At 40.7% G+C, this 14,760-nt stretch overlaps 1 protein-coding gene across 2 annotated transcripts in view; it reads right to left on the bottom strand.

Moving 5' to 3' along the window:
- LOC122551412 (trafficking kinesin-binding protein 2) overlaps positions 1 to 14,760 on the bottom strand; it is an 83,987-nt gene that overhangs the window by 17,919 nt on the left and 51,308 nt on the right. For both annotated transcript variants that reach the window (XM_043693258.2, XM_043693260.2), the window contains 6 exons: positions 12,359 to 12,435; positions 11,355 to 11,471; positions 8,277 to 8,486; positions 3,827 to 3,905; positions 2,019 to 2,149; positions 1,804 to 1,878 (listed from right to left, as the gene is read on the bottom strand). In XM_043693258.2, the coding sequence (XP_043549193.2) occupies positions 1,804 to 1,878; positions 2,019 to 2,149; positions 3,827 to 3,905; positions 8,277 to 8,486; positions 11,355 to 11,471; positions 12,359 to 12,435 (689 nt within the window). The remainder of the gene's footprint in view (positions 1 to 1,803; positions 1,879 to 2,018; positions 2,150 to 3,826; positions 3,906 to 8,276; positions 8,487 to 11,354; positions 11,472 to 12,358; positions 12,436 to 14,760) is intronic.

Here is a 14,760-nt window from a genome sequence, read left to right as displayed (position 1 = left end):
CCAAGCATGTGGATGAGGGTAGAGCAGTGGATGTAGTGTACATGGATTTTAGTAAGGCATTTGATAAGGTTCCCCATGGTAGGCTTATGCGGAAAGTCAGGAGGCATGGTATAGAGGGAAATTTGGCCAGTTGGATAGAAAACTGGCTAACCGGTCGAAGTCAGAGTGCTGGTAGATGGTAAATATTCAGCCTGGAGCCCAGTTACAAGTGGAGTTCCGCAGGGATCGGTTCTGGGTCCTCTGCTGTTCGTAATTTTTATTAATGACTTGGAAGAGGGAGTCGAAGGGTGGGTCAGTAAATTTGCAGATGATACGAAGATTGGTGGAGTTGTGGATAGTGAGGAGGGCTGTTGTCGGCTGCAAAGGGACATCATTGTCAGAATCATTGGTGACCTTTAAGCGGCAATTGGATAGGTACATAGATGGGTGCTTAAGCTAGGACAAATGTTCGGCACAACATCGAGGGCCGAAGGGCCTGTTCTGTGCTGTATTGTTCTATGTTCTATATGCTGAAAAGACCTTCATACATTAGGTTAGTAATAAAGATCAAATGTGAAATGCACTGTAAGATGTTCTTTAGCTATTACAAGAAAGTGATCTTTCAGCCCAAATAGTCAATGCCAATAGTTGTACTCCACGCAAACTTCCACTCATTTTCCTCACCTCAGACAACCAGCATCTCTTTCTCTTCCTTTTCCCTCGTGTTTGTGTAGCTTCCCCATGAATGCATCTAAACCATTTACTTCAACTCCTCCCTGTAATAAAGTTTCACGCACTCCACTCCAGTGTTGAGAACTTTATTCTGAAATTCCTCATCAAATTTATTGGTGACTGTCTTATTGTTATGGTTCACATTTCTATACTCCTCTAAAAATCAAAACATTTATCCTAGCAACCCTACAACCTTCTCTTTAGGAAAGAGCCTCAGCCTGTTCAGTCTTGCACCTGGATAGTTCTGGTCTCAGCCTTGTGAATCATTTTCACACCTTCCACATAGCTTCTAGATTGATTTTGGAGTTATAAAATCTAAGTCTAACTTTTAACTGGAGAAAACTAGGAATATCATTAACTCCACTGTTACATGCCTAGTAGATTAGTTCGCCTAGTGGGATAGATTGGTCCATTCTACCCTGAAATTTGATTTAAGTAGAAATATAGTTCTCTTAAATCAATCCCACTGTACACAAGTATAAGCAATATCTGCCATAACTGAGCACCAAATGGACACTATTATTAAGACTGAATGACTGGATATGGAAAAGTACTGAGGCACAATTGTTAAGCATACTCAAGGCCGAGATGGGCAGATTTATAATGAGAATCGAGTGTTATTGGGACAAGATAGAAAAGCAGAATTGAGGATTATTAGATCAGTGCTGAAAAATGTGTTGCTGGAAAAGCACAGCAGGTCAGGCAGCATCCAAGGAGCAGGAGAACTGACATGTCGGGCATAAGCCCTTCTTCAGGAATGAAGGGCTTATGTCCAAAATGTCAATTCTCCTGCTCCTTGGATGCTGCCTGACCTGCTGCACTTTTCCAGCAACACATTTTTCAGCTCTGATCTCCAGCATCTGCAGTCCTCACTTTCTCCTAGATTATTAAATCAGTCACAATCTCACTGAATAGCAGAGCAGACTCGATGACAAATGGTCTACTTCTGTTCCTACATTTTATCCTATGTTCACTTCACCAGAGTCAGAATGGCTTGTCTGAGGTTAGAGCAGGTGCAACCTTAAACATGAAAATGCACCACTACTGTAAAAACATTAAAATTGGCATAGGGCTAAAAAGTGGAATACTCACTTCTGCCGTGAGCTGTCTTTGGGCATCTTTGGATGCCTGCAAATGCTGTTTAAGTTCCTCTTTTTCAATGGCACACTGGGAAAAGAAGCATCAAGATCCATGACATGTTTTGAAATCGAAACAAAACCCAAGTGGTAGGCAGGCCTCCACACCAGCCTTGTTGATAGAATTTCTGTTAAAATTTATGCCACAGTTCACAAGAATTTCACACTTGCCTCTTTGACTTTAAGCTGCAGCTCCACAATTTGACTGAGCAAGTTGGTGATCTCCTCCTGGTGACGTGCGATGTCATCATTTTTTCTGGAGAGTTCGTCTGCCAGGTTGGAAATCTGGATATTTGTTTCTTCTTCAGAAAAGAAAAAACAAAAAGCGAAATGGCAGGATGAGGTAAGTTAAGAAGACAAAGTGATAGTGAATGCGTGAATGTGACCGATCATTCCAATCAACACGAATTCTGTGAGGTACTGCAGATACTGGGCTTCTTCCAACAGAACCTCCCAAATCTGCCTTAAAAGGGCAAACACAGAAGGCATTACAGAACACCACCAGATGAAGGACAAAATGATACAACATACAAAAAGAACTGAACCAAAGGACCTTGTGATCTATATGACTAAGCACTGCACTGACCGGTGCTTTACCACAGGACATGAACTCCCAGAGAGAGGTTAAAGATTTACAATCTTTCTGTATGGCTTTAAAGACTAACATCACCAGATTTAAAAATCATGGTTGCAGATTCAGAATTTGCTGCAATAAAATGACAGACAATTCTTTTACACAGAAGGCATGATTTTCAGTTGGACATGACAGTCTGGAGTACAGACTGCAAACATCCTCTGGTATTCAATTTAACTCTTAACAAAATTCTAGCTGGCACTTTAGTGTGGACTGCCAAGACAGAGAAGGCACCTATCAAGTGATACCTTAAATGTAAAATTGGGAAAGTTTAAGAATTAATACCTGAAAAGTTGCTTCAATAAGAGAAGATTGTGGATAACTTAATTCAAATCAAATGATTGACAGATTTCCTACATATCCAACTGAGAGACTAGTGCTAAGTTTTGAAAATCCTCTTACATTCATCTACAAGAACAGGTTGGATGTAAAAGATCTCGTAGCATAATTTTAAAGAAAAATGGGCGAGTATAACAGTGGTGACTAGTCTAAAGCACTTCACTGGCTGTCATTCTAACATCAGATTGTGAAAGTCACTGACCAACTATTCCAATGACAAGATATTCATTGCAGCAGTATCGAGTGTAGTTGAACATTGAACCCATACAGAAATTCCTATGTCACTGACTCCATTGAAAATGCCCATGAAATTGAAAATTCCGACAGGATATTCCCATGTCTGTAACCCACTAAGAAAGTGGGAAACATCAGATAGTCCAGACTTACTTCAGCTTAGTAATTACCAGGAAAAGTTAGAGTATTAAAAATTTGGCTATCTATTAAACTGAAACTTGACTCATCACTGACCCCTACCAACTCAACATCTCACCGCTGCACTGCCATAGTCAGACACGTCCTCAATCCGACGAGACGCACTCCCACCTTGACATGCTGCCATTCTTCCAGATCCTGCAGCAATTCTCAACCCCAAGTCCCTACTCTCAGCCTGAATCAGATCTCTTGACCTACCCTGGACATGCTTTTATTTCCTGACAATCAACCCCTTTCAGCCATGTGGCATTCTACCCCAACTCTCTCATATGCTTGGCCTTTAACAGTAGTTGCTGGCTGCACTGAATGTTTAAAATTGCAGAACACCACATTTTACTGCTGCAAAAGAGCTTTCAACTCTGATTTTCTCCCCTGCTAGCTGCAAGGATTTCTGGACAGTCTCTCCTGTTTCATAACTAGAAGTGCCCATCTAGGACATTCCAAAGTCATCTAAATGTATTTGTATTTTTTTTTTTAAATGTCTGATCACGGTCAGAAATAGTGTTTCTAACCTCGATTGAATTCTTAGTCATTACATAAATGCAAGTCTCCCTTTTCCTTTAATTGTACTTACTTAACTCCTTCACGCAGTCATTGACCAACTGCTGTTCCTTCTCTTCATAGTTGATCGTTTCTGTCTTCAGGTGACAAGCCTTTGGAACGAAGAAACAGACAGCAATCAGACAAAGTAAGGACATAGACAAATTATTTCTTCATAGCATACTGCAGTTGGTACTTTCCAGCATCAGGTCCTCCGACAGCTCCCAATGTTTATAAGGGACTGGTGGCACTCGCATGCTTACAGTTCAATATTGATGTCAGAAAGATAGCACAGAATTAAACAGATGCTCAACTGTAAATAGAAATATATTTATTTGCATGAAACTTAGAATAGGGTTGACACCAGGCCCTTGGTTGCAGGTACAGCTCCTATATTATTCCAATAACACACTCTTTCACTGTCTACCTGCTGAAATCAAATTCCCACCTAACAAACTGATGTGAATGTGCCATTTTCCTCTCTAACCATCATCAGGACGTAAATGGAACAGACAAACTGTGGCAGTTTTATTCCTGAAACACTCATGCTTTAAAAACAGGCAGAATTTTCCAAGTATGTTCCATATCAGTTGTATTATCAGAGAGGGTACTTTTATTATAGTAGATTAGACTAAGTTTAAACCAGGGTCAACACATTAACTGGTGCGTCATTTTGTCCCACCTGTCATAAACCTTAATCTGATCCTTTAAGGGATGTGTTATATCTCTGTGTGCAGCTAATTTCAAGGTAACAGACCTAGTATTTGGCACTGTGACTGAGCATGTTAAGGATTAAGTGTAAATATTCATTAACAACATTGCAAATTAAACAATAGTTTTATGATAAGTTTTAAAATCTCAGTTCCAGGAATGAAAATTATAGGTGCAATATCGAACAGTCATTAACCTTGAACAGGACCTCAGCCACTATCAGCTCTGCTGTTAAGGAATTTCAGTGGAGAACTCAGAGACTGGCACCAAGAAAATCCAAAGAGAAAAGTGATATTTGATTCACACTAACAAGTGACCTGCTGCTAATCTCGGTGACAATTCCAGGCATCTACATTGGGTGACACGGTGGCTCAGTGGTTAGCACTGCTGCCTCAAAGCACCAGGCACCCGGTTCAATTCTACTCTTGGGGGCTGTCTGTGGAGTTTGCACATTCGCCTGCGTCTGTGTTGGTTTCCTGCGGATGTTTCAGTTTCCTCCCACAGTCCAAAGATGTGCATCGTTGGTTATGTGGATTGGCCATGCTAAATTGCCTATATTGTCCAGGGATGTGCAGGCTAGATAGATGAACCATGGGAAATGCATGGTTACAAGAATAGGGTAGGGAGGTGAATCTGGGTGGGATGCTCTTCGAAGGGTCGGTGTGGACTCAATGGGCCGAGTGGCTTGCTTCCACACTAGAGGGATTCTATGCACCACTGTTCTTGGTCATACTCATGAGCAATGTGCTGCTAATCAAGGTGGCTCTTTGTACAACCTCAGGGTGCTAATCCAGGTTGTATGCTCCCAGAATCCCATACCACTAGCCTAGGTTGAGTTAACTGGTGCAAGTTAGATTAGCAGCATTGGTGCTATCTAGTGCCTAAATGCCTAGACTTGGTCACGCTACTTAGCATTAATATTACCAATTGCAGCTGTCCTACATAGTGACTCTTTTCACCAAGGTCATATTACCTCTGGGCCCACACAGTTCTGAAAGTTTAATTTAATTCTGAACAGCAAGTTTAAATTGTCCAAACCTTGATTGTGGTAGCCTTATGGAACTCTTTGAAAATTGTTTATTCAGCAATAGTATATAATTTGGTTCACGGGCAGAAATCCAAAAGTTAAGTAGTCATAGATATTTTCAGCGCAACACCAAACCAGTTCATACTACCCAATCAGTTGCCAATGTGATCAAACCAGTTTTCTTCATTTTTTTTTACTTCTGCAATGTTTCACTGATGTTAATGTTTATATAAAAGCACCATTTTCGGGTGTTGTTGCAGTATTTAGGTTTTAGTATTGGGTGAAAGGAAAACAAAACTACTGTGTGCAAAGATGGGACACAAGGTCCCAACTCTGCTTCGAGTTCCCCAGATAGAACGTTGAATCCATAAAAAGATGCTGAACAAAAGGTAAACTCTCCTCATAAGAACAATAGATTTGAAAAAGGAATAATTCATTCAGCCCTTCGACCCTGCTCCACAGTTCAATACAACTCAGCATCGTTTGAGACTCTCGACCTGGTCAATATCCAAGACTGGGCTAATGAAAGCCAAACGACAACCGATCAGCTGATTATCTCCTTGATATTCAATGGCATTGTCATTGCTGAATTCTCCCATTACCAATACTCTAGACTTTACTGATGAGCAGAAACTAGACCAGCCATATAAATATTGCAGCTTCAACAGCAGATCAGAAGCTGGGAATTCTACAACAAGTAACTTACCTTCTGGTTCTCAAAAACCTGTCTACCATCTATAATGCACAATTCAAGAGTGTGTTGAACTCTCTGCTTACCTGGACGAGCGTAGCTCCAAAAACATTAAAGCAGCTTGGCAAAACAAGTAGCATCCAACCCACCACCTTAACAGTTCACTCCTTCCACCAGAAAGGCAGAGTGGTGGCAGTGTATACCACCTATAAAATGCACTGCAGTAACTCACCAAACCTCCTTCAACAGTACCTTCCAAACCCATAACCTCCAACATCAAGGAGGACAGGAGCAATATATGATTGGGAGCACTACCAGCAACTTCTTTTTAAGCCACACACCTTGGAATGTGAAACTGTATCACTGTTCTTTTACAGTTGCTACATCAAAATTCTGGGATTGCCTTCCTGACTGCACTGCAGGTATACCTACATCCCATGGACTGCAGTTCAAGGCCTGGCACACCACCACCTTCTCAAGGGCAACTATGGATGGGCAATAAATACCAGTCAAAGGAGCGAAGCCCACACCTCGTTAAGGCCAAGTAAAAGGTTCAACTAAAGCTGATCTTCCACCTCATCTTCTCTAATTAACCCTTAATTCCTTGATTTTTCTAGTATCCAAAGATTCTCCATCTCTGTCTTGAAATGTGTCCATGGTCCTCTGTGGTAGCAAACGCCATAACTCTTTCAAATAAAGAGATTTACTCTCATTTCAGTCTTAAATGGTCAATCCCTTATTCTAAAATGATCCCCACGTTTTATACTCTTCAGTCAGAGCAAAATGCTTCTTAGCATCTATCATTTTGAGATTACTTCTAAACTCTAGGGAACACAGACCTTGCCTGTGACAGAATTTTAAAAAACACTCTATTGAGTATGGACCACTTTGCCTTTTCCTGATGAAAGGCACTACAGACATGCACACTTTCTTTCCATGGAACATCATAGTCAAATGACCTGTTTGGAATTGGTGCAGTCTCATGTTTTCCATTACTTTATATGAGGAAAAAAAATGCAAATACAAAACTAAATTAGGGCTTGTCTGTTACTGCAAATGCACTTTGCTAGTAAACAATCTTGAGATAACTCTATATAAGGTACGAGCTAAAATGTTGATGAAAATATAAAAGTTTAAATCCTATGTGTGTCAAATAAATGCCAAATAAATTGACAGAGCAGCACAGCGGCTCAGTAATTAGCACTGCTGCCTCTCAATGCCAGGGATCTGGGTTTGATTCCAGCCTCAGGCAACTGTCTGTGTAGAGTTTACACATTCCACTTGTGTTTGCATGGGTTTCTTCCAGGTGCTCAGGTTTCCTCCTACTGTCCAAAGATGTGCACGTTAGGTAGATTGGCCGTACTAAATTGCCCATAATGTCCAGGGATGTGCAGGCTAGGTGGGTTAGCCATGGGAAATGTAGGTTACAGGGATAGGATAGGGAGGTCAGTCTGGATTGGATGCTCTTTGGAGTGACTTGATGGGCCAAATGGCCTGCTTTCCAAACTGTAGAGATTCCATGATTCGACGCTGTCCAAGCCAGGGTGCCTTGGCAATTTCACATCAACACACACAGCACCGGTCCACTCAAGACTCCTTCCTCTGTGCCCACTTGTCTCAGACGTGAATGCAGACATCTACCACTTGCAAACCAGTGTAGCTTCTAAGACAGTCTACACAGACCGAATGGCCTTCTTTACACTGCAGTTGTTTTAGGATTGTATTCAAATAGACAAATTTGATCTTAGTTGGTAGCTTGGAGTTTAAAAAGTGTAAATTACATATGGTTACCAGAATGATACCAGCCCAATGAAATACACAGAATTACACAATGTTAGGAAAAAGCCATTCAGGGCAATTGGTGTGCTGCACGAGCCTCCTACCCACCCTACCTGCATATCTTTCTAAACCGACCAGCATATCCTTCTAATATGATCACTTGCATGTCAAATGTCTCTCACAAGCAAAACAGAAATATACAACTAGGCTTATGATGTGTCTGGTGTATGGTATACCTGTGTTATTCTAAATTCAGGGTTCTGTCACAACACCAACCTCAGACCGAAGAGAGAGGTTTTCATCCTCCAGTTCTCGCAGTTTAATCTGCAAAGCATCCAGTTGCATCAAGCTGTGCGACAGGTGAAATGACTCATTTTGGCGGAGTGGTGTAGAGCAGCTGGAGTCAGATTCACTCTCCTCTGAAGCATTGGCCACCACTCGCAGGAGGTCATCCTTCTTGGTCAGCTCATGCTGCAGTTGGTTAACCTAACAGAAAGAACATGATCTAAATGACGGATAATTGGAAAATACAGAATACCAGTGAATCTGAAGGGCAACATTCATCGGTAGAGGAAGAGAGTTGGGGAATTGTTCCCAGTATTCTGCTTTCAGAGCTGCTCTTCACCTAAAACAGGTTGCTGGATCATTATCACATTGCTGTCTGTGGTACCTTGCTCAATGCAAATTGGCTGCTGAGTTTCACAAATTATGATTGTGACTTCACCAAAAGAGTATTTCATTGGAGATAATTTGCTTTGGAAAGGTACACTACAAATTCTGTGTTTTCAACAACCAGATCCCACATTCCCATCATCTGTTCAACTCAGTCACAGAGATGTACAGCATGGAAACAGACCCTTCAGCCCAACTCATCCATGTCGACCAGATATCCTAAACTGATCTAGTCCCATTTGCCAGCATTTGGCCCATATCCCTCTAAACCCTTCCTATTCATATACCCATCCAGATGCCTTTTAAATATTGTAATTGTATCATCCTCCACCACTTCCTCTGGCAGCTAATTCCATACACACACCACCTCTGAAAATATTGCCCCTTAGGTCAGGTGAATTGGCCATGCTAAATTGCCCGTAGTGTTAGGTAAGGGGTAAATGCAAGGGTATGGGTGGGTTGCACTTCGGCGGGGCGGTGTGGACTTGTTGGGCAGAAGGGCCTGTTTCCACACTGTAAATAATCTAATCTAATCTAATCCCTTTAAAATCCTACCCCTCTCACCTTAAACCTATGCCCTCTAGTTCTGAACTTCCCTATCTTGGGGAAACTAACAGCAAGAGGGAGTCAGCTGTCTAAGTTCACTGCTTGGTTTTTCCCACCTCCCGTGTAGTACCCGCCCTCCCTCTCTCTTCCTCTTTTTTTAAAAGAAATGTTGTTTTCATCTTTTTCCCCCACAAGTTCCAAAACAATGCAACAGCTTACAAAATAGTAATTACTGCTTCAAGAATCAGGAAATCAGCTCCAACACCGAAAATATCTCAATTAAAAAGTCACAATTTTTTCCCGTCCTCCATCTTGGATTACCTGGAATCCAAAAATAGCCTCTTTTACAAAGCTTTAAGTCACTCCTTCTTACATCTTCACCCCTTTATAGTTTGACATTCATGCCTCACATTATACCTGTGTAAAAGGTCAGGCACACTTGGATGTTATGGATGCTGAAGAAAAAGTACATGCCATCACCTACCTTCAAACAATGTGTAGTGGCACTTGTATGTTTACTTGACTTAAAGAAGTTGAAAGTTTGTGTGTAATGCACAAAATGAACAATTCTAGTACAGTAGCAAAATACTGCAAATTTGGACTAAAACAAAACTAAGGAAATGCTGATCGGATGCAAGCAGGTTAGGCAGCATCGGAGGCAGTGGAGAGAAGAAGAATTACTGTTTTAGATCAATAATCTTTCTTCACAACCAGGGGCTTTCGATTTGTAACAATAGCTCTGTTTTTCTCGGCATAGATACTGCCTCACCACTGAGTACTTCCAGAATTTCTGTTTTTGTTCGACTAGCATCTTTAAAGCAGCCAAGCATCTAAAATCACCGAATCAAACATAAACTGACAACAATCCAATGAAGGGGATACTAGGATATGTAACCCAAGATCAGTTTTAAAGAACATTTTAAACGGAGGAGCGAGAGATATTTAGAGAGGGACTACCAGACATTGGGGCCGAGAAAGGTGAAGGCACTCCTATAAACACCAGGGGGTAGGCAGGAGGATAATGAAAATCAGGAATGTGCAGAAGTCCAGAATTGGATGAATACAGAGATCTCACAGAAGAATTGCCAAGATTACAGAAACAGACAAAACTAAGGCCATAGTAGTATGCTAACAATCAAAATGAGAATTTTAAAAATTCAAGACTGTCTTGGACTGGGAGCTACTGCAAATCAGTAAATACCAGCTGCTTTGTGAACAAAACTAGGCACTTTAACCATGTTTCAAAAACATAAACAAAACATATGAAGAGCGTATCAGGTTGATGAAGGAGTGTCGCTCCGAAAGCTAGTGTGCTTCTAATTAAACCTGTTGGACTATAACCTGGTGTTGTGAGATTTGTAACTTTGTACACCCCAGTCCAACACCGGCATCTCCAAATCATATTTAATGCAAGCCACTGACTGCAGCTGTTAATGATTTTTTTGCTCCCTGAACAACCACTGCATGCTGTGAATGCATTTCCTCTGCAGGAATGCTGCACTGCATTGCAGCATCCACAAACTGGGAGATGCTGATTTCCCACAGGATGTACATTAATATTCCAACATCAATTGGAAAAACTTGGGAGCAGATATCCAGAGCAGTCTATACCAGAGCTACCAACACCCTTTCTGCCATCAAAACAATGGATTTCAAAAGGAAAGAAGTACAGTATTTTAGGTGTGAAGATTTGAAATAAAAACAATGTACTGGAGAAACTGAACAGCTCTGGTGGCATCTGTGAAGAGAAATAGAATTAACGTTATGAGATCAATATGATTCCTCTTGTGACCCGAAGAATCATTCTGGACTCAAATGAAAACTTTCTGACTTCAAAGGCTATATGTTTAAATTAATACCACGTTATAAAGTCTACTCAAGCATTTGATTCAGTTCTTTTTTAAAACGTGAGATTTTTATTGTTTTATCTATTAATTCTGGGATGTGGAGCTGAAAGACTGGCATTGCCCTTTCGACTGAGGGGCATGCTAAACCACTTCAAAGGGCATTAGCATTGGACTAGAGTCACTTGTGGGCTAGGTTGAAAAAAGAACACATTTCCTTCCCTAAAGGTGAAATAATGGTGTTTGATTTCACACTTAAGCACACTTAAGTGATTTGAAAGTGACCACTCACTTGATCGTAAGCCTGAACCAACTGTTCTTCCAAGAGCTCATTTCTCTCCGTCAATACCCGGTTCCTATGCAATAAGGACTGACCTATTCGGGCAGCCAATTCCAAATCGCGATCTCTCTGCCAAATAAAAACAAATGCAAAATGACATTTTCATAGGTGTAATGAGTTCATATCTTGAAGCATCACATTCTTATGTTTGCACATTCAATTCATTTCTTCAACTCCACAAATCTACCATCTATCCCAACAAATACAGCAAACTTTGTTATAACCAGCATCTTATGAACTGGCACTCTTGACTTAACTGGCAAAAATTGTAAACCTCAAATACTGGAAGTTTACTTGATTATCACAATCTCTGTGATGTTCAAATAATCAGTTGAAGGTGCGAGTAAGAACGCAACATGAAGAGAAGTACAGGCATCTTTTCAACTAGGAAAAGATGTTCAAACTCAGGGAATAAACTTAGAGGGAGTATTTAGAAAGAGATTATGATAGAGATAAAGGGAGAAACCATTTCTACTGGCAGCAGGGCCCATAATTTGAGACCACATATTTAAGGTAATTGGCTGAAGACTCAGAAGAGAGAAGATAATTACTTATTACTCAGTTAATTATGATAACCTGTAACCCACTGCCTGGAAGATGATTCAAAAGTATTTTTCAAAAAGGAAATGGATATAAATTTGATGGAGATAAATCTACAGAATGATGGAAGAGGAGCAAAGATGACTGATTGGGAGTAGGTTTTCAAAAAGCCATTGTAACTACAATAAGCTAAATTGCTTCCACTGCAGAATGATTCTAACTGTGAAAATTTCAAATATTGATTGTAAAAGAGATGAGGTGTCAAATTTACACCAGTCTGTGTCTCAGTTTCAGCGCTACATACTATAGGACACTACTGGCATAGCAGATGCTAATGCTCCTTTTTTGATTTATAAACATTTCCCTTTACAATGACTTACTTAAGGTAATGTTATTGCAGCTAAAGCATAGCTCACCTCAGCCAGTAGGTGCGTAACCATATCGGTGTCATTGTATGTCCTGGTCATCTGATCCACTCTGTTGGAACTGAGAACTGGGGAGGTAGAAATTAGAAAAATAGACAACTTTGGGTTAAAACAAACAAGAGGAAAAAAAAGGAGAACGTAATTCTATTTGCAGAACAGAGCTTTACAGATGTTACATTAACACAAAAAAAGTGCCACCATAAAAAAAATTAATTATACTTTTAAATCTGCACCCTCCTGCTGTTGAAAAGTTACTCCCTATTTATTCTGTCTGCCCTTTGCAGAATTAAGATATGCTTTGTCAAGAATTGAGAACAAGTCATGTGAAGTAAAGTATCTAAGTTCTCTATATCTAACCTATATTTATGCAACATCCCTACATTTTCACACTGCTCTGTTGTACCTGATGAGGGGCTGATTAAGAACACGTTGCTAGTTTCTAAACAGATGCTAAGCCCTGGTGGGTTGAACTGGGTACGGCTATAGAGGATGAATGTGATAAGAGTCAGTACCACTGCAACAGAAACTCTCTGAATATTCACCCCAAGGACCTTCACCCCCAATATAAATAGGAAATACAAGTAGGAATTGAGCTGGAGACATTGGAAAGAATAGAACAGTAATTCATTACTTGGGGCTGATATCATTCAGCTTAACGATCCATGGCCAATAGCAACTTCACTCATGAACATTGAGCAAACAGCTTGAGGGGAATTGGGAAGAACTGAAAGAGAGAGATAGGTCCAGTGGATTTATAATTAAACATATTGCACTTAAATTTAATCATCTCGACTTTGTACTCATGACCTTCAACAATACTGAAGTCCCAAATCCTGTAAGATGAGTGCAAGGTTGAACTAGCTGTTGTTGTTTACAAACTGGTTTCAGTTTGTTTGTCCAAGTATCAATCTAGCAGAAATTTAACATCCCTGCTTTAAATACATAGAGTCTATTTCAACAGGCTAAATATCTGCCAAGACATCAAAGAAAAATTTCCCTGTTCTTTAAAATATATGATGGATTATTTCATGTTTACCTTACAGAAGCTGCCTTGATTTAACATTGCGCATGAAATACAGCACCTCCTCAGAATATCACATATAGTGTCAGCTTGGGCTGTGCGCTCAAGACTCTGGAATGTGACTCAAAATGACATTGTAGCTCAGAGGTAAGATTGTTATCAAATATAGCCAACCTGACATTTCAAACCACTCCATTTGGCTTATGTATTCACAGCTCTGCATTGTGTACTGGTTATTGTGGACTGGCCAGATTCTAGACAACTTTTAAAATAAAAAATCACCTCCATGAACTCCTGAATTAGGCTCTTATAGTGTATGATTTTTCCCTTTGTTGATCCCTAATTGGCCCCAAGCTTCTTTTGATTACCCTTTTTATTAGATACTCAATATTTCTAGACTTGTCAATATCAGAGGGGCATGCAGGATTCCAACTGGCTAAATTCCAGCAATGTTCATACAAAGTGTCACGAGGGGATACGACAGCGATTGTGCAGTGATATTAGTTCATTAATTCATCATTTTGCTAGTTTAACTGCTTGTTTTCTGGGAAGACACAAGCGGACGTGTCCCTAAGAAATTAAAGCATGCAGTTTAAGGAGGCAAACACACATATTTCTCAATAGATTAGATTAGATTACTTAGTGTGGAAACAGGCCCTTCGGCCCAACAAGTCCACACCGCCCCGCCAAAGCGCAACCCACCCAAACCCCTACATTTACCCCTTACCTAACACTACAGGCAATTTAGCATGGCCAATTCACCTGACCTGCACATCTTGGGACTGTGGGAGGAAACCGGAGCACCCGGAGGAAACCCACGCAGACACGGGGAGAACGTGCAAACTCCACACAGTCAGTCGCCTGAGCCAGGAATTGAACCCGGGTCTCCGGCGCTGTGAGGCAGCAGTGCTAACTGCTGTGCCACCGTGCCGCCCACAGTAGCTTTGTCTGGAGAATGCTAAACATCGTAATGGTCAGCTGCGGCTCAATCAGTAGCATTCTCATCTCCAAGACAGTAGTTTGTGGGTTCAAGGCTTGCTCCAAAGTCTTGAGTACAAAATCCAGGCTGATAGTTCTGGTGCTGCACTGTTAGGCAGACCGTATTTTAAACAAAACACCAAGTGGACCTAAAGGATCCCAATGATATCACTTTTCAAAGAGGAGGAGGATTTGCTCTCCCCAGTATCTTGGCCAACAGTTAACAGACAATATCACAAAGAAACAAAAACTTTTTTCTATTCATTTCCTTCATTGCTATTGGTGTGATTTTGCTTGTAGCATTCTTTAAGCACTTCAGCAACATCCTGAAGTTGTGAGAGGCACTATATAAACACAAGTCTTCGTTTGCTTGTTTGGGTCAGCACCCAGATTA

The sequence above is a fragment of the Chiloscyllium plagiosum genome, unplaced genomic scaffold (assembly GCF_037043375.1).
Source record: "Chiloscyllium plagiosum isolate Xiang-an unplaced genomic scaffold, Cpla_swu_hap1 HiC_scaffold_7, whole genome shotgun sequence".
In the NCBI taxonomy this organism is placed as follows: Eukaryota; Metazoa; Chordata; class Chondrichthyes; order Orectolobiformes; family Hemiscylliidae; genus Chiloscyllium; species Chiloscyllium plagiosum.
This window is presented reverse-complemented; position numbering and strand designations above follow the sequence as displayed.